This window comes from Bidens hawaiensis, unplaced genomic scaffold, assembly GCF_021521415.1.
Source record: "Bidens hawaiensis isolate Kalapana, Puna unplaced genomic scaffold, B.hawaiensis_p1.1 tig00000820_1, whole genome shotgun sequence".
Taxonomy (NCBI): domain Eukaryota; kingdom Viridiplantae; phylum Streptophyta; class Magnoliopsida; order Asterales; family Asteraceae; genus Bidens; species Bidens hawaiensis.
In genome coordinates this window covers 5,053,862-5,074,495 of record NW_027491048.1, presented here as the reverse complement: position 1 = coordinate 5,074,495, position 20,634 = coordinate 5,053,862, and the positions used below count along the sequence as shown (strand labels likewise).

At 39.3% G+C, this 20,634-nt stretch overlaps 2 protein-coding genes across 2 annotated transcripts; one reads left to right on the top strand and one right to left on the bottom strand.

Annotated features, from left to right (window-relative positions):
- Positions 1-9,182: 9,182 nt before the first annotated feature.
- Positions 9,183-10,050, bottom strand: LOC143540778 (NDR1/HIN1-like protein 1). Its single transcript, XM_077033751.1, has one exon. The coding sequence runs from the start codon at positions 10,048-10,050 to the stop codon at positions 9,223-9,225; it is 828 nt and encodes a 275-aa protein (XP_076889866.1). The 3' UTR covers positions 9,183-9,222.
- A 5,846-nt stretch (positions 10,051-15,896) lies between these two features.
- LOC143541697 (uncharacterized) lies at positions 15,897-19,478 on the top strand. Its single transcript, XM_077034452.1, has 4 exons — positions 15,897-16,632; positions 17,088-17,733; positions 17,827-18,576; positions 19,193-19,478. Exons 1-4 carry the CDS (start codon positions 15,897-15,899, stop codon positions 19,476-19,478), a joined length of 2,418 nt encoding a protein of 805 aa, XP_076890567.1.
- The last annotated feature ends 1,156 nt before the right edge of the window (positions 19,479-20,634 follow it).

Sequence of the window (20,634 nt, the reverse complement as noted above, 5' to 3'; positions counted from 1 at the left end):
ATCTATTAATATTAATGTTTTGTTGAGTCATGTTAGGATATCGAGACTAGTCTTTATGTTTATTTTGAATTTGTTTTTCCATTATCTTGTTTATAGGAGGTTAGGATAATATTTGTGTTGGAGTCGGTTTGTGTTTTGTTCTCCTATATAAGGAGGTGTTTATTAATGAGAAAAAAAAAGACTTTCGTGAAATCTTCTTCGTTGTTGTTGATATCTAATTCCAACATTGTGGTATCAGAGCTACCAGGTTGATCATTCGTTAACAATGGCAGAAAAATCTTCATCCCTGGTAATTCCGATATTTAAGGGTGAAGGATACGACTTCTGGCAGATCCGAATGAAGACCATCTTGGTTGCCCAAGACTTGTGGGATTTGGTGGAAACTGGATATGATGCTGGTGAAGAGAATCAGGAGCGCCTAAGGTTGAACCGGAGAAAGGATGCAAGGGCTCTCTCAGTTATTCAACAGGGGGTTCATGATGATGTGTTTTCAAGAATCGCTGCTGCTGCAACCGCGAAACAAGCGTGGGTGTTACTCAGGAATGAGTATCAAGGGGATGATAAGGTTAAGATGGTAAGACTTCAAGGTCTTCGTCGTGACTTTGAAACCATCCAGATGAAAGATGGAGAGGTAGTCAGTGACTTCTTATCCAAGGTAATGAAATTGGTGAATCAACAACGAGCGTATGGGGAAGACGTGGCCGATCAGAAGGTTGTAGAGAAAGTTCTTAGAAGTCTACCAGATCGATGGAATCATGTGGTTGCTGCCATCGAGGAATCTAAAGACTTGTCTACCTTGTCTTTTGATCAACTTATGGGGTCACTCCAAGCTCATGAAGTTCGGTTGAATAGAAACGTTCAACCGGTTGAAGAAGAACATGCTTTCCAAGCAAAGGAAGATGAGAGTGGTTATTCGTCCAGAGGAAGAGGACGCGGATCAGCCCGTAGTCGTGGTAGAGGCAGAGGTCGAGGGTTCGGCCGAGGAAGGGGTGTGCAATGTTATAATTGCAACCGATTTGGACATGTGAGGTCGGAATGTTGGAGCGAACCTCAAGCTAACGCTGCCATAGAAAGAGAAGATGGAGATGAAGAAGGTCGGCTTTTCATGGTTGTCTCATGTGACAGTAACCAAGAAGAAGCTCTTATGGCAAATAATAAGGAAGAACCTCTTGCAAGTAGTGTGTGGTTCTTGGATAGTGGGTGCTCTAACCATATGACGGGGCAAAAAGTGTTGTTCAAAAGCCTGGATGACACGGAGAAGCTAAAAGTTAGAATGGGAAACGGAAACGGAATTCAAGTCGAAGGCAAAGGTGTGGTCAAAATAGAGACAAACACGGGTAAACATAGAACCATCGAAGAGGTGCAGTTCGCACCAGATCTGAGTTACAACCTACTTAGTGTAGGGCAGTTGATGAGGGCTGGAAACTCGATTTTGTTTGACGAGGGGGAGTGTACTATAACAAACAAACGTAGCGGTCAAGTAACATACAAAATTCCGATGGCCAACAACAATACATTCCACTTTGACATAACTCAAACATCAACATTCCTTTCAACAATGCGAGACGAGTCATGGTTATGGCATCTACGATATGGGCATCTAAATGAGGTTAGCCTCAAAGCGTTAAGTAGCAAAAGTCTTGTAAACGGTTTACCCATTATTACAGGTTGGAATACCACATGTGAAGGATGTGTTTACGGGAAGCAAACCAGGAATTCGTTTCCTCATGAAGCATCAAGAACATCCCACAAACTACAATTGATTCACACAGATGTAGTTGGACCCATGCCAACGCAATCCCTTGGAGGAAGTAAGTATTTTGTTTTATTCACAGACGATTTTAGTAGGATGACTTGGGTATACTTCCTTCATGAGAAATCTGAAGTATTTGGCAAATTCAAAATATTAAAAGCCAAAATTGAAACTGAGACTGGTGTAAGGATCAAGGGAATTCGATCCGACAATGGTGGAGAATTCCGCTCCAAGGAATTCAAAGAATTTTGCCGAACTGAAGGCATACGTCATGATTTTACCGCTCCGTATACACCTGAGCAGAATGGTGTGTCGGAGCGGAAGAATTGTACGGTGTATGAGATAGCGATGAGTATGTTACATTGGAAGGGTCTAAGTAAGCAATTCTGGGGAGAGGCAGTAGCTACTGCTGTTTATTTAAGGAACTTATCACCAACAAAAGCTGTTAGTGAGCAAACTCCGTATGAAGTGTACTATGAAAGAAGGCCTTCAGTTCATCATTTGAAAGTATTTGGATGCATTGCCTATGCATTAACACCTTCTCAACATCGAAGGAAACTTGATCCCAAATCAGTGAAGTGCATATTTGTCGGATATGCTCCTACGTCCAAAGCTTATAGGTTATACAACCCGGCTAAAAGAACTATAATCACAAGTAGATATGTTGTCTTTGAAGAAACTGCTAATTGGCATGCTGCCAATGAAGATAGACACATCTTACCTTCTGATTTATATCAGAAAGATGAAGCAAACAAGGAACCCTTGATTGAAGACGGAAATGAAACGGAGGAAAGTGAAGAAACTAACACCCCAAGCCATTCAGAACCAAGAAGTAACCGGAATTCAGAACCAAGAAAAAGTAGCCGAAGAAAACAAGTTTCAGTCCGGTTGAGAGACTATGAAGTGGGTTCCACAAGTAGCGCTCGTAATGAAGAGATCACGGAAACAAATGCGTGCCAGTTAGCTCTCACCATGGTAGAACCTACAAGCTATAATGAAGCAGTTAAGTATAAGGAGTGGGTAAGTGCAATGCAAACTGAGTTGAGTGCACTTGAAAAGCATCAAACTTGGTCCCTAACAAAGTTGCCAAATAACAAAAGAGCAATTGGGTTAAAATGGGTTTATAAGATAAAACTAGGAATCGATGGTAAGATACAAAAGCACAAAGCACGATTAGTCGCTAAAGGTTATGCCCAAGAGTACGTGATAGACTATGAAGAAACATTTTCCCCCGTAGCTCGTTTTGAAACTATTCGAGTCATACTATCTATTGCAGCACAAAAAGGATGGAGTATGTATCAATTGGACGTAAAGTCGGCATTCTTGAATGGACCGCTTCAAGAAGAAGTATATGTGATCCAACCCCCGGGGTTTGAAATCGAAGATCAAGAAGACAAAGTTTATAAGCTGCACAAAGCCTTGTACGGTCTGAAGCAGGCTCCACGTGCTTGGTATGAACGAATTGATAAATATCTACAAGGGCATGAGTATTATAGAACCAAAAGTGAGCCAACTGTGTATGTTAAGAGGATGGGTGAAGACCTTATAATTGTGTGTATCTATGTAGATGACATAATATATACAAGCTCATCCACAAATCTTCTACAAGAATTTAAAGCCCTGATGGTGAAAGAATTCGAGATGTTCGATATGGGAAATCTCTCTTATTTTCTTGGTTTAGAAATAACACAAAGCAAAGAAGGTTTGTTCTTATCTCAAAGAAAATATGCTACTGATTTGCTAAATAAGTTTGGAATGAAGAATTGCAATTTATCATTGACTCCTATGAATTGTGGAGAGAAGTTCAAAGCTGATGAAAGTGATGAAATTGCTGACGTTCGTGTGTTCAGAAGTCTAGTTGGTGGGCTGTTGTATCTTTCTCATACAAGACCGGATATTGCATTTACTGTAGGGTTAATCTCAAGATATATGCAGAAACCAACAGCTTGTCATCTAGGAGCGGCAAGACGTATACTTAGGTATGTGGCTGGAACCGTTAGTTACGGGTTATGGTATGAAAAGGGCAAAACAGTCAAGTTGAAAGGCTATACAGATAGTGATTGGGCTACTTCGTTGGAAGATAGAAAAAGTGTATCAGCAAACATATTTTTTTGTGGGTCTGGAGCTATCTCATGGAGTTCAAAAAAACAACAAGTTGTGGCATTATCCTCAACAGAAGCAGAGTACGTAGCGGCCGGTGCTGCGACATGTCAAGCTGTGTGGTTGAGGCAATTACTAGATGAACTGGGAGTTAAACAAACAGAACCAACAACCATTTTGTGTGATAATCAATCAGCAATATTCCTCACAAAGAATGCAGCTCTACACAAAAGAAGCAAACATATTGATATTAAATATCATTATATTAAAAGCTTGGTTGAAACTAATCAAATTATAGTGAAGTCGTGTTACACTGAAGAGCAAGTAGCAGATGCACTCACTAAAGCGCTTGGAACCGAACAGTTTGCTTATTTGAGAAAGCTAATGGGAGTGAATGAACTTTGAATTAAGAGGGGGTGTTGAAGAGATAATTCAAAGTTTATATTTATCTATTAATATTAATGTTTTGTTGAGTCATGTTAGGATATCGAGACTAGTCTTTATGTTTATTTTGAATTTGTTTTCTATTATCTTGTTTATAGGAGGTTAGGATAATATTTGTGTTGGAGTCGGTTTGTGTTTTGTTCTCCTATATAAGGAGGTGTTTATTAATGAGAAAAAAAAAGACTTTCGTGAAATCTTCTTGGTTGTTGTTGATATCTAATTCCAACATTAACAAGTTTCCTCCTTTCTTTTCACCATGGGTTTTAAAAACATCAGTGACACGTCACCTTTTATTTACCAATTCGAAGACACACTCGCTCACTTACTATTGTACGTGGATGACATTGTGCTTACCACTTCGCACACCAGTCTCCTTAACTGAATTATCTTCCGCTCATTAGCAGAATTTGTCTTGACTAACCTCGGACCTTTACAGAATTTACAAATAATAAATCACATTATACAAAATACATGTCCTTAAAACAAGTGAAATTTTATATATAAAAAAAATCGATCGTAAATGTCTTCAATCTCACCTATTTCTTCATTTACTCCTCCATTTCCAATGATATATTAAAATGAAAACAAATTAAAATCAATTTTTGAATTGGTAGATGTAACATGAACAAACATTAAAATTAATAACAAATACATTAATCAATTTTTTGAAATGTATACGAATAGGCAATATAATAGCATTTGCCAATTGTCCCGATTAGCCCTACCTCTTGCCTCACACTTAATACAACTTGCTAACTGAGCCAAGAATCCTTGACACACAATTTGATTATTTAAACAGTGATAAAATAAATATATAAAAATTACATTAAGCGGTTTAATGACCATTTTGTAATAATTCATTAATTTGTATCAAACTAATTATCTAACACTCATTTAACTAGATACTCACAATAAGTAACTAAAGACTAAGAACTATTATGAATTTTAACCCAAAATCAAATAATCAATTGTGGTAACAACCTGTCTATGCTTCATTGCATGACAAACAACATGAGGGCCTCGTCCATACCCACCAACAATTACGGTCAAAGTTTAATGAGTCACACATTTTCTCACCACTTAAAATCTCACATCTAAATAAAATTAATTTATTTTGTTTTATAGTTTTTTAACAATTATTAAGTCAAACATATCAGTTTCATGTAAAAGTGAACTTTTAAAAGTTGAGGTGACATAAATAAATTCAATCAATGGCATCATAAATACTGCTTAGAGAAAACTTTTATATATTAATAACATTTAGGTTTTTTTAACATAAACTTATGATATTAGTTAAAAAGTGATTACATCGATCCATATGACAAATGTCGAAAGCCCTTTTAGATAGCAAAAGTTCATAACATTACTACTCATGACATGTCAGACACGACTAAATAGTTTTACAGTATCATGCGCTAAGACACCAAAATATAAAATAAGAAGAATATAAACGCATGTTTATTGTTATGGCACGCTTTAAGTTGTAATGCACTTTATTTATTGTTTATTTATGTGACAATTTTCAGATTTATATGATATTGGATGGGACAACATACATTCCAGCTGGGATGAACAATATGCAAGCTGGACCATTATATTATATAAATATACAATTTGCAACTTTCTTATGCTATTCAACTTGTACATCATGCTTTGAAAGTGGTTTGTTTTTTTTTCGGTTGTACAATAAGCTACAGATTTTGTACTTTACTTTATTGTTACTTTATTCGTAGGCTTAAAGAAGGGAATGTGCAGTTAGTTTTTAAGGTATTATATTTTGTATCTATTTTTGTGTATTTTGTTGACTTTTTTAGTTGAAACTAAACCATGATACTTTTTTTGATTTTGTCATTCCGAAGGTGCCTCCTTTGGTTAATTTGACACTCCTAACTATGCTAAGAATGTGTTTGATGAAATGCTTATGCTTTGTTAATCGACTCTTCTAACTATGTCTGCAAGGTGTTTGGTGAAATGGTTAAGTAATTTTTGAGACTTATTGTGTTGCTTTGTTATATCTTTGATGAACCAGCTCTTATGTTTCTTTACAAACTACTTTCAAAATAGAAGGAAAAAAGCTAATAAAAGTCACCATAAAAGATGAATGGTAACAACCGTGTACTAAAGTAATTTTGGAAGTTAATTGTGTTTCAGATTTCAAAGTACCAATTACCAAAACATAAAACCTCAACTTCACATCTGACATTTCCGTTTCGAGTTATACAAATAGAGATGGACAATTCACCTTTCAAGTAATTTTGGAAGGCATGTGAAATTTGACTGCTACGGTATAATTGATGGACATGCAATTCACCATGTACCCACACAACACACACATAACCTCCAACTTGCACCTTACATAAACTATTTTATCTAATATATATGTGTAAACAAGACTGCAGCTACGTGTGAAGCCATCTTTTGCATAATATACAAATATACACGTTAAGTCACCGTTGCAAATTTTTTTTAGTAGTATACGTTCACAAAAACTTAATTATGGGTAAACGCTATGACATTATTATGGTGTAACAACAATAACTTCAACATCTAATCAACTTTGTAGGCAAAAACCTGTACAAGGTCATCAACGGTTTAGTCTCGGTTAGGTGGGTTGGCTAACGTGTCAAACATATTACAGTCAAAAGAGCATCTTTTGCACATCTTGAAACGAGTGGGGTCAAATGGTTTTTTTCCTTTAATATTGGTTAGAACAGGGTGAGACAGGCTACATGTAAATATTGGTTCGATCGGGCGGTTTACAGATTACATGATGGGCTACGGATCAGGACTGACGGGTCGGTGAGTTCGGGTGCGGGTAAGGTAACTTATTTATCCGCTTTATATAAACTTTAGTTACTTAAGAGTCATGAAGCAGATTTTTCGAAGAATTTAACTTCATTCTTAAATTTTACATATAGTAATATTATGTGCATATTAGTGTCGTTACATGTCAATCTTAACGTACATGTTTCATGTCTTGATGCGCAGCAACACGCGCGGGTCAAGTTACTAGTTTTTTTTCGAACGGTGACTTTCACAGTTAAGCTATCTCACTGCGCGAACACGTCGCGCCTCACCACCCCACTCAGGCCAACTATGTTGACATGATCGGGATCCACGCTGGCATCCGAGTTTGGCTTAGCGTTCCCGGTAAAACCCAGTTGGCTCACCCCGCCAGACGACACGACAAGTTTTAATGCTCTGGTAAAATCCGGTCGGAATCAGGATTTGAACCCGGGACATCCGAGTCATCCATCATGTTCCTGGCCATTGGGACAAGCCCCTCTGGTTAAGTTACTAGTTAATCTACAAAAATGAAAAAACAAAAACTTAGCCATTTAAGTGATGCTACCGACAAATGTGTCGTTGTACCAATATTAAAAAACTTATAACTTAAAAATTAAACTTTATTTATGGTAATAAAGTGTTCTATATACAGGTAAAATCACCATCATGTTTTAATTTTCATTTATCACATCAATAAATACTTGCCAGTTTTATCAATCCATAATCATTACAACTAGTTTCACAATCATAGTTCCAAATTATTAACTTTTAGTGAATAAAACAAACAATCTAGTAATTAATTGAGAAGGATTTAAAAGGTAAAAAGGAAAAGGTTTCTAAACACTTTATTACCAAATTTGATTAAAAGTGAAAGGGATTTGCCTATATTATATATTTTTAAACAAAATCAACAAATACAATTGTTAAAAAGGTTGTGTTCGCATGTTAGTAGATTAAGCCCTAGACAAACCCAAATTTTTTACTTAAGGGCTATTTGACTATATGATGTTTAATCAATAAGAGGTCTGACTAATTAAAAGATTTAACATGTCTTTGAAACTTAACTATTAAAAACTATAAGCAATTAGAAGGTGTAACCAAACACACTTTACCTATAACCAATGTTGAGATAACCTCTTAATGAAATCATTAAGAGTCTACCAAACATTCCCTTAAATCCAAACATAAAAATCGTGTCACACATTATATGGATACTCACATAGCACAAGTTTTCATGAAATCACACGAAAACTACATGTTTAACCTTTAAAATGACATGTTTACTATGCTAATACTAAAAAAAAACTTCCTATGATCAATGTTGAGGTAACCTTTTAATGATTTATCACTAAGAGGCTACCAAACATTCCTTTAAATTCAAACCTATAATAGTGCCAGACATATGATTATATGGATACTCGTATAACATGAGTTTTCATGAAATCACACGAAAAAGACATGTTTAACCAGGCATGTTTACTTTATTAATGCTAAAAAATTTAAATTTATGACATAATCTCCTTATTTAAGTAAACGTGAAGAAGATAATTATGTTTTAACATTTAAGCTTTATTCCCATTCCTTTTTTATCTTTCAAATCTCCCAAGTAAACTCTAATACAACAATTCACTCTAAGTCATACAACCATTCACTATAAGTTGTGATGTAAAAATATATTGTAGAACTAAATGAGTTAAACAAGTTAATATGTAAGACGTCAAAATCAACCGAACTCTCCTAAACTAAAACCAATATTTGAAATATCAAAACCAACCGAACTCTCTTAAACTAAAACCACCCGAACTCTCTTAAACTAAATCGTAACATGATTATGATTTTAAATGTGTAAATTACATATAAAACTACATATAATCATATAAAAGAAAAGTGTGGCCACTTTTTATGTAGAAAAAGGTAATATATGTATACAAATAAATTACGGTTACATTTGCTGTTTGATCATGAATAATAGTAAAAAAGAAAATAAAAATAAAAAGAAGAGGTTATGAGTTTCTCCGGTTTTCATCTTCATCTCCATCCTCATAAAAAAATATAAAATTATAATACATAAAAATGTAAATATAAAACTCCAAAATAATAAATAAATAAATAAAAAACCCTGTAAAAACTCAATGAATTCAAAAAGTCCATTTCCAGATCTTGATCCGAAGATCAAGCTTGCATTTCGCATCATCAACATTCGCGGCCACCGAAGACGAGTTTCGACCGCCTTTCGGAATTAAGCTATGAATTCCTTCACATTTGATCCGAATTCCAATTTTTTTGGTTTTGATGGTTTCAAATTTAACTCGAGCTTCCGTATCGAGAACGAGCGTTAACGGCAACCCGGACTTCTTCTTCAAATCAGACCGAAACTTATTAACAGTTTCGGGTTCGAGAAGTAAGTTGGTGATATGTAACGGAGAGTGGATGATGGTGATATTATTGGGCTTGCTAGTTATTGGATTTGGATACGTGCCTTTGGCTATTATGGTATCGTGGGATGAACACATGACTATAATTGAATTGTAATAGAATGTTATTTTTTTGTTGGGGTTTTTGATGGAGAGTGTGAGGTTGAGGTTGGAGGTGAGGCGTGTGGTGTCGTCTGATGCGGTGAGATTCAATTCAGAGATTTTGAGTGCGGCTAATGAGAATGATGGGCGGTGCGGGTGGTAGAGGAGGTAGAATATGCATCCTGTAATGGCGGTGATGAGGAGGAGGAGGATTATTATTAAAAATGACCAGAAACAGCATAGGCAGGCGCAACTTCTGTGTCTGCGCCTGCCTATGCGGGTTGTGGTGAGGTTGGGGCGGTATGGGTGGCGGGTAGTGGTGTGGGTAGGGGTGGGGGTGGTTTTGTTTGGTGGTGGTGGGAGTCTTCGGTTTGGTGTGGCGGCGGCGGTGGTTTTGGTATTGGTGTTGTTGTCTTTTGGTTTTGATGATGGGTACACTCTGTCGGTCATTTTTGGATGTGGCGGTTGCGGCGACGGTGGTAATGGTGGTGGAAGGAAGTGGCTAAGTATGATGGGAAATAAGAAGGGGGTGTTTGTTAATAATAATAATGAAAGGTTGGAGTTGCCAGCTCTGATAAAGTCATGAAAATGGAAAGGTTTTTTGGAGTTGATGTATGTGGCAACAATGTATCAGCCACACGTGTAAACTTAATGTGTATTAATGAGTCATATGCTTATCATTAACTGTCTCTAAAAGATTAAAAATTAGTTTGGTGGATCAAGATACTTTTTATTTTTTCTAAACATTAAAGAAAAACTTATTAACCAATAATATACTTTACTTTTGGTTTTAAGAGTATTTGTGAACGTTGCAAAAGTCACTACCGTTTTCTAGTCAGTCAAATAGTTTTGAGTGTGAGTAGTCGGTTTAGATAGAGAATATACTTGAACATGGTATGTTGTAAATAAATTTTAGGAGATTTTATATATGTCAGATATTATAATTTTACTTATATCGAATAAAATACGTGAATACTAATATAAATAGAAAAATTGCATGTTTGTGGTTTTGAGTCGACCGATTTTCAGGCCGAGTTGTCTGATCTAGCCCGATGTTGATCGAATTTGTTTATTACTGGCCTAGTTGTATAAAAGTGCTATGGAACCGCCCTGGGTTTCGAGTACTCCTCGATTATAAGGCCGAGTTGGCAGACTTTTACAACACTGGTAACATACCTAATAATATGAGTTTTATTAGATTATATCAACTTAAAGATCAATTGCAAAATCAGTTCTCCATCAAATACGTTTATCGATTTTCTTCAAGCTAAAACGAATCGTATGATGTTTGTTGTTCTTTTGTAAAGAGTGAATGACCAAGAGTCTTAGATACTAAGAGTATCTACAACAAGCCACACCTTCCAAGGCCTTGGTGATGTCTAGGACTGTTCAAAGGATAATACCCGACCCTTTTACCTAATATCTTACCCAGACCCTTTACCTTTTTAGGAAGAAACGTGGACCCAAGACCCTACTCTCTAAACAATAAAAGGGTCGCGTATAAATAAGGGTTTCCAGGATCCAACCATTTACTCTTGAAGACAGTAATCATATATGTTTTTCTGCATTTACTAGTTGCATATCTCATATATGAATTTAGTATATGAATCTTAAAACAATTATACTTTCATTTAATAACATAGTAAAGTATAATTTCGAAAGTTTATCAACTATTTGAACTGATGTAAAGAATATTCACATTCACAAATTACATGTATAGAAAAATTTAGTATAATTTCCATATATATGTTCCCAATCAATAGTATGGCCCTCTATATTTATTTTTCTTGGTAATAAGGAATTTCTGATGAATCATATATCAAATACAAACATCTCCTAAATTTCATATTAATCGCGAATCTGATATCTAGAAACTAGTAAACGGGTTAAGGGTTTGATAAAAGGTCGGAGCTTTGAAACCCTTATACCCTTTAAGGTGAAATTTAATTACCCTTTATCCGACCCATATTATATATTCGGGTCTAATTAAGGGGTTTACGAGTCGGGTAACCGGGTTTTAAGGGTCTGACCCTTATCTTGCTCACCCCTAACCCCTAGTAGTGTGACAAGGAAGAAGACATGATGTGGAAATAATCCACCGTTGTGGTGTCAAGTCCATGAACTAAAGTTCATGGCTGTAAACCTGTTGCGGACTTGCGATGTGGGTCCCTCTCCTCTTATACACACACATGCTATATATACATATACATACATATTTAATATTATTAAGGTTGGTAAAGGTTTGTTGTTGTGGAAGAGAGTGAGAGATTTAAAAAAAAATTGGAATCTGATGTGACGATGTTGTGTTAGTTTGTATGAGTTTGTTGTGGATGCTCTAAATAGGCTCTTCCATTTCGTTTTGAAGGGAAAAAAAAAACTCGCTTGTTTTAGATGTATTAAGATTTCGATTTTACTTGCATTCAAATATGAGAAAGATATGAGGAGCCTTTGATTATCAAAACATCATGAATATTGGAGATTACAATCATTTAAAAGACTCAAGGCTTAGTGTTGATACATTGCAAGATGATTCCTTTGTTATCCAATTATCAACGTGTTAATACTTAAGAGAATGCTACAAAAGTCGGTTACATGAAACAACATATGTTTGTTTTTCACGTACTTTCGAATTCTTAACTTACATACAAATGGATCACTAGTGGGAGATTAAAAAAAAGTTCAAAATAATAGTATGTATCCATGTTTCTGTCACACATAATTTTCAAACCCATATGTCATATAAATTTTAGTAGTATGCATGTGTATGTATCTATGTACGTGTAAGGATGTATGTGTGTGTGTAATGTATATGATATTGTTAGGCATCATGTATGCCGAATACGATGTTGTTACTTGGTTAAGCATAACTTGAATACGAAGTTAATCAAACTAAGCCTTTTTTATTAAAGTGAACAAAAACTATTTTAAGTTGAATGACTTGAGTTTGAGCTTGATTTACCTAAGACTCGGGCTTATGCTTGACTCATTTACTAGTTTTTTATATTAATCACACCGAATAACATAAAGCACAAACACAACACGCGGCACCGTCAGATTTCGACGGGGCAGAAACAAGAAAAAGGACTGCTCGCCGACATAAACAAAAGAAGAAAAGAAGACATCGCCGACACAAGGAATGTGGTGGCGGTTGTTGGCGGGATAGCGACTAGCAGCATAGTTACAATGATAAACAAACGTTTTATGCTTGGTATAGAGGTAGGGTACCAAAAAGACCCAAATACCCTTAAGTAACACCCGCGGGTTTACCAGAAGTCCCTCGTAAGGTACCTGCGGGGCATCCAAGTCATCCGCATAACCATGGGCGGAAGAAACATCCTCACAAGGCATGCGGAAGCATCCTGGCACCCTCAAAAGTTGTCCGCAGGACAGAAAGCCTGTCTGCGTAAACAGCTACGAGGTAATGCCCCGGGACAGCTGTTTGTGTGTGATAACACTCTAGAAGATTTACCAAGATGCTCTCTTAAGTAATACGTGATGTATCAGCCAATTATGGAAGAACACCTGTCCAGGTTTGTTATAACCGTGCACATGGCCAGGGTTGTTCACCGCCCTATCATAAGGAGACACCTGTCCGGGTTGTTATACATGCACATGCAACGTATGAGCTAGACCAGTAATATGAAGACACATGTCCAGGCGGTTAGAAGAGCATCTTCCAAAGGGACAGCTGGCCCAATCATCTTCCCATACCCTTCGGCTATAAATACCTTGTCAACCTGCATGAGGTATTGATCAACATCCACGATCACTGTACTCTCTCAATTTACTTAAGTATTTTATCTCTTCATCAGAACGGTACTTATTCTCACGCCGGAGGGTGGTTACAGGAAGACCCCCTACATTGTCCTTCCCGTAACGAGCTCACGGTGTTCTGTTTTGCAGGATCACGTCATTGAACTTTAGGGATTGTATTCATATCGTATTGGCAATAACCATATCCTACCCTGTGGACTCATCGGATCTAGGACCCATCCGTGGGGAGTAGATCTGTGCTTCTTCATTGGCATCATCCGTGCTTTTGTTAGAACAGCAGAAAAACTTTCCGTTCTCTTTACGATATGAGTCAGTTACCTAAAGGGCCGACGGAGAATCAAGCACAACCTCCACGCGATCTCAACCTTGAAACACGTGAAGGAGCAACATCTGTGTTTGCTCGAATTTCGACTCCTGTTGCAAGAACTGACACCATCAATCCAGGAATCTTTTCCTTGGGTGGTTCGACGGCTCGGGGGTTGTTTGCTCAACAAGAAGGTGTCACCCCGGTAGACACCGGAAATGTTGTTACACCAACTACTGACTTGGGGCACGTCACAGCCCCAGGAGGTTCTAACTTGAGGAATTTAGAAGGAATTGCAAGGGAAGTCCACCGAACTCAGTCGGAGCTAGGTTTGGAAGAAGATTCCGGTGATTCTAATCTAAGAAGAGCTCACCGTCATGATTTCAGAACCGAAGAAACTTTGTCTCCAGACGAGTGGCTTCGTGTTCAACAAAATATTCTGAAACCAGAGTTTGAACGTCGGGTCCGGAATGAACGTTTCCATGGCCGTACCCTGACGTATAATGAGCCTCCCAGGAGACCTATTTCTCCTCCCACAAGGGGAAGTCACATTCAATATAGTCAGCCACCAGAGCGGAACATGAGTGAGGCTCGGAGGTTACGTCCTCGTCCCCGCATAGATATGCGGGTATCATCCTATGAGGACGAACTGGATGGGTACGACTCAACTTATTGCCCGGAAGGTAGTTTTTATAGCGGGGATAGCCGTCTTGCTTCGTACGGAGGGGCTAGCTATCCGCGCCCAGTTTTTCGCCATGCGGAGTATCATAGCAATGCTAAATACGATTTTTCCAAACCATATCGCCCAGAGTCCTTCGCAGAAAAATCAAAATTCATTCCGAGCATCGCGACAGCTCCATTCCCGATTAATGCAAAGATACCAACATCCGTTGGAACATATAATGGAATGACTGATCCTAGTGATCATCTGTTAAGATTTGAAGCAGTTGGAGGAGTCAGTGGTTGGACTCTACCATATTGGTGTCACATGTTTACGCTAACATTTACCGGGGCAATGCGGGAGTGGTTTGAAAAGTTGCTATGTGGAAAGATTACAAGTTGGAAAGACTTTGTAGCAAGATTCTCTCAGCATTTTAGTCAACAAAAGAAACATACTCGTGACACTTCGGAAATACTGGATGTTACAAGGCGAAATAATGACTCTATTGAAGACTTCATTACTCGTTTTACTAACGAGAGCCTTAACATCGGAGGAGTAAGCGAGGATATGCCGCGGGGAGCATTCTATAAGAACGTCCACAGTGATGCCTTGATTCGTACTCTAACAGGAAGATGTGGGATGCCCGAGTCATGGGATGAAATCATGAAGGCATTAAAGTTGTTTACAAGAACTGAAAAAACTCTAAGTTCCAGTAGTCAAAAACAATCACCGAAAATTGAGTTTCAAACTCCGAGACCAAACAGGCAGGCTAAGGGACCAATATGGTCAAGACTTCAGCCAAGTGCGGAAACATCTAAGCCTTTTGATGCAAGGTCTTTGATCGACAACAAGGGTAAACGTAATTTTCCAGGTCGTTCCACCAACAGTTGGACCCAGTTATCAAAGACTCCCTCAGAAATTCTCACTACTGAGAATCTGACTTTCTGGAAACCTCAACCAATACCACGGAAGTCATTCCTTGATACAAAAAAACATTGCTCATATCATAATGATGTTGTCCTTGATACAAGTCATTCCTTAAGGTTTCCAGGTCGTTCCACCAACAGTTGGACCCAGTTATCAAAGACTCCCTCAGAAATTCTCACTACTGAGAATCTGACTTTCTGGAAACCTCAACCAATACCACGGAAGTCATTCCTTGATACAAAAAAACATTGCTCATATCATAATGATGTTGGACACAACACGAATGAGTGTGTGGCTCTCAGAAATGAAATTGAAGCAGCTGTTAAAAATGGTAAACTCGAACATTTGGTTAAAGGCGTACGAGCAGGGACTGGCAAACCTCCAGCAAAAGATAGCCAGGGCCCAGCTAAAAGGCAAATCAAAGATCTGAATGTCCACATGATTCAAGGGGGACATTCGGGTAAGGGAAAGAGGAGAGATTAAGAGGACGAAGAATGGAAAAACGAGCCTGTTATTTTTCCTCGGATCAAAGGTGGACCATGTAACAAAAACCCACTGATAATTACTGCCGAATTTGGTCATTACCGATCACAATATGTGTTTTTTCACACAGGCAGTACGTACGATATAATGTACGAACAGTGTTTCGAACAACTGGACGAAGAAGACAAAGAAAGACTACAACCAATTCATGCTCCTGTTTATGGTTTCGGGGGAGAGATAATACACCCGCGCGGTGTTATCACTTTCCCGGTCACACTAAGTGATGGAGTACGTTCAAGAACTGAAGAAGTAGAATTTTTGGTACTACCAGCAACTTCTAAACACGACATTATTTTGGGACGAGAGGCAATTGGAGACTTCAATGCCCATCCGTCTACAGCTCACGGTGCAGTAGGAGTTCCAACTCGCACTGGTGTGGCGATAATTCATGTAAAAAGACATTACTTTACAACCGAAATTTCAAGACCAAGCAAGGTTCCAAAACAGGCTCAGAAGATTGAAACTGAGAAATGGGTTTTGAATAAAGAGTTTCCGGACCAGACAATCACAATAGGACCTGCTATCTCGGAGATAGTACGGACCTTTTTGAAACAGTTATTGACCAAGAACGTGGACATCTTCGCCTGGTGCCCCGCGGATATGACTGGCGTCCCGCGGAGCATCGTTGAACACAAGTTGAGGGTAAACCCGATGTTTACTCCGATTGTTCAGAAAAAGCGGAAGATGGGCCCAGAACAAACGAAAGCCATGAATGAACAAGTACAAGATCTTCTTCACGCCGGGATCATCCGGGAAAGCAAGTATCAGACATGGGTAGCTAATCCGGTCATTGTCCCAAAGAGCAATGGGACATGGCGGATGTGTATTGACTTCAAAGACCTAAACAAAGCATGCCCGAAAGATTGTTATCCATTACCTGAGATCGACCTCAAGGTAGATGCTGTGGCTCGGTTCAAATTCAAATGTTTCCTCGACGCTTATAAGGGATATCACCAAATCCGTATGGCAGCAAGCGACGAGGACAAGACAGCATTCCGAACCTATCAAGGCACCTTTTGTTATAAAATGATGCCTTTCGGATTAAAGAACGCGGGCGCCACATATCAGCGATTAATGGATCAAGCTTTCAAAGGTCAGATAAGCCGAAATCTGGAAGTTTATATGGATGATTTGGTAATCAAAAGCATTGAAGAAGACTAGATGTTAAGAGATATTGAAGAGACCTTTGAAACACTACGAAGCATCAATATGAAGTTGAATCCGGCTAAGTGTTCATTTGGCATGGAAGAGGGTAAATTCCTGGAGTCATAGTAACAGGTGCGGGCTTTAAAGCCAACCCAGATAAGGTCCAGGCTATAGCCCGCATGCCTTCACCCTCTTCCCTCAAGGAGGTTCAAACACTTAATGGGAGACTTGTGGCGTTAAACCGATTCTTAGCAAACCACGCGGCCAAGTCTCATCCATTCGTGTCAACACTTAGAAATTGCCTCAAAAAGACACATTTCAAGTGGACCACGGAGGCTGAAAAAGCATTCTTAGAAGTTAAGAAATGCTTAATGGAGCTTCCTACTCTAACAACACCATACGCGGGTGAATCTCTGACACTATATTTATCTTCCTCGGACATTGCCATAGGGGCCGTTTTGCTGACCGATAGGAAAAATGTTCAAACTCCAATCTATTACGTCAGTAGAACGCTATCGGACCCGGAAACAAGGTATTCGATGTTGGAAAAATTGGTTTTGGCATTGGTTTATGCCGCCAGACGGCTCCACAGACATTTCCAGGGCCACCCTATCAATGTATTAACCGGGTACAAACTCAAGAACGTGTTGAGTAAACCCGAGTTATCCGGACGCCTGGAAAAGTGGGCTATTGAATTGGGTGAACACTCGATCGAGTATAAGCCTAGACCAGCGATCAAGGGGCAGGTACTCGCGGACTTCGTCAAGGAAGTTCCGCAGTACAAAGAGCAAGAATGCCTAATCGAACAACAACCCCAAGCACCTCCGGAACAAGGGCAATTTTGGTCATTGTTCACGGATGGAGCTTCCAGCAGCGAAGGGTCAGGTGCAGGTTTAAGGCTAGTCAACCCTGAGGGGCATGAATTTACGTACGCAATCAAGTTCGACTTCAAAAGTACCAACAATGAGGCGGAATACAAAGCCTTCCTGGCAGGACTGCGGATAGTGAAAAAGCTGGGGGTGAAACATTTGGAGGCTCGGGTGGATTCTATGCTAATTGCGGGACAAATAAACGGAACATACGAAGCAAAAAACGATGTCAAGGCTTCTTATATGTCACAAGCGAGAGTCTTGATTCGCCAATTTTCCTCCTTCAATATTTTTCACATTAAAAGGAGCGAGAACAAATCGGCGGACGCTCTTAGCAAGCTAGCTTCAACGAATTTTGAGCATTTCGCCAAAGATATTCGTGTAGAAGTTTTAGACCATCCATCCGTTCCACAAAATCAAGTCCTGGTAATCCAAACTGGTGTTGAGTCCTGGATGTCACCCATTATAGCTTACTTATCTTCCGGAGCACTTCCAGCAGGAAAGGCTGAGGCTCGGAAGATTAAGCACAAAGCTCTGAATTACCAGTTGACTGACGACATCCTATACCGGAGATCATTCCTTGGTCCGTTATTACGTTGTGTAGACGCAGAAGATGCAAATTACTTGATTAGAGAAATCCACGAAGGATTTGCGGGCTACATGCGGGGACCAAGAATGACGGTTGCAAAGATCATGAACGCAGGGTATTATTGGCCTGGAATGCATTTAGACGCTGTGCAAGAAATCAGAAAGTGTGATTCATGCCAGCGCCATGCCCCCAACACCCTACATCCAAAGAACGAACTGATTCCAGTAACATCCGCTTGGTCGTTCCAAAAATGGGCTACCGATATCATGGGACCTTTCCCAGAAGCCCCGGGACGGGTCAAATTCTTGATAGTGGCCATTGATTACTTCACCAAGTGGGTGGAAGCCAAACGGTTGCATCAATCACGGCTTCAAGCGTGAAAAAATTCCTTTGGGAATTCATCATTTGTCGGTTTTGTCTCCCGCAAGAATTGGTAAGTGACAATGGAACCCAATTTGCTGATAGCGGACTACAGAATGGTTGAAAGAACTTCAAGTCATTCAAACCTTCACATCCGTAGCTCATTCGCAGGCAAATGGTCAGGTTGAAAGGACCAACCGAACTATCAAGGAAGGGATCAAGGCAAGGCTAGGAACGAAACGAACGGGTTGGGTGGATGAACTACCCCATGTACTCTGGGCCTTCCGCACTCAAAAGAACTCCAGTAATTTGGAGACACCCTTTAGCCTAACCTATGGCACTGAAGCCATGATCCCCGCAGAGATCGGGATTCCATCCGCAAGGGTTCTACTGATTGATGATAATAATCACGAACTTAGGATGAATCTTGATTTACTGGAAGAAAGAAGAGAATTAGCGTTGATCCGCGAGCACAATTACAAGCGACAGCTTCAGAAATATTACAATTTGCAGGTCCAGACATGCGAATTCGATGCGGGAGATTTTGTCTTCCGCAATAACGAGGCTTCCGGTCAGGAGCCTCTGGGCAAGTTATCCCCAACCTGGGAGGGACCTTATAAAATCAAACAAGTATTATCCAAAGGTGCCTATAAATTAGAGAAGTTGGATGGGACTGAAATCCCTCGAACGTGGAACACAGCATAGTTAAAGAAATGGTACATGTAGCAGTTTTATTTACTCTTCTACTTTGGCCTGCGTGCCCGCATAGACTAGCAAGTGATGCAATTCCTTTTATTGTAAGAAAGCTTATGCCTAATGTATGAGAATGCTCAGTTAACTCCATGATATTTTGATAAGTTGTAATCTTTTATTGACAAAAACGAAGTTCCGGACAGACACTTATATTACAGTACATAAGACAAAGTGCACCGGAAAGAACGCAAAGACTTCTTATTCATAGTCAAAAGAGATTACAAGTAAAAGAAAAATTTACAACAAAGACATGTATTTACGGAGTGGCATCCTCATCTTCCGCAGTAGTGTCAGCTTCTTTGTCTTCCCCTTCATCAAGATCCAATAGTTCTTTCAATTGATTTATGGCATCTTCCGCAGTAGGGAAAACTTCAAGGTATCAAACTCCTTGGTTTTCTCAATAAGAATGGAGGCAGTATCCTTACCGGCCAACACATATTCCTCCGGAAGCCGGGACGTTGAACCAAACTCATATCCTTCCTCAAAGCCCATTTGGCGACCAGCCTGTTCGGAAGCACGAAGGAGCACAGCAACGCAATTCCTTAGGTCATCAGTATTCCAAATGTCAGTAATAACCTTTTAAGTCAAACAAACAAGTGTAAGCACATACACATCTGAATTGATCACGTTAACAAAAAGAAACGTGATACCTTAGGAATCGTTGTCGATATAAGCCACTTCTTGTCCGCCTGAGCTCGGACAAGATCCATCTTGTGACCAGCACACTCCAAGGCTTGGTCTCGATTCCTAGCATTCAGGTCAGACAAGCGCTTGTACTTCGCTGCTGAGTCAGCTTGAAGAGTCTTTATCAGTTCAGCTTGTTCATCCATCTGTTTCTGAAAAGAAACTTTAGCTTCCTCTAAGGCTCGACGGCTGTCTTGAGCGTCAGTTAACGCCTTAAGAGCCTCTTTTTTTGGCACCAAGCAAGTTCCGCTCGGTTTCCTCCAACTCATCATTCATAGCTAACCAATCCCGGCGAATTTCCTGGTTGGTAGACACAGCGTTCGCCACATGGTAGGAATTGGAGTCGAAAAGCTCTTGACGGATGCGACGACGTTGTCGTTCATTCTCTGCAGGAGGAAGACTTTCGTGGAGGTATTCCTGGCAA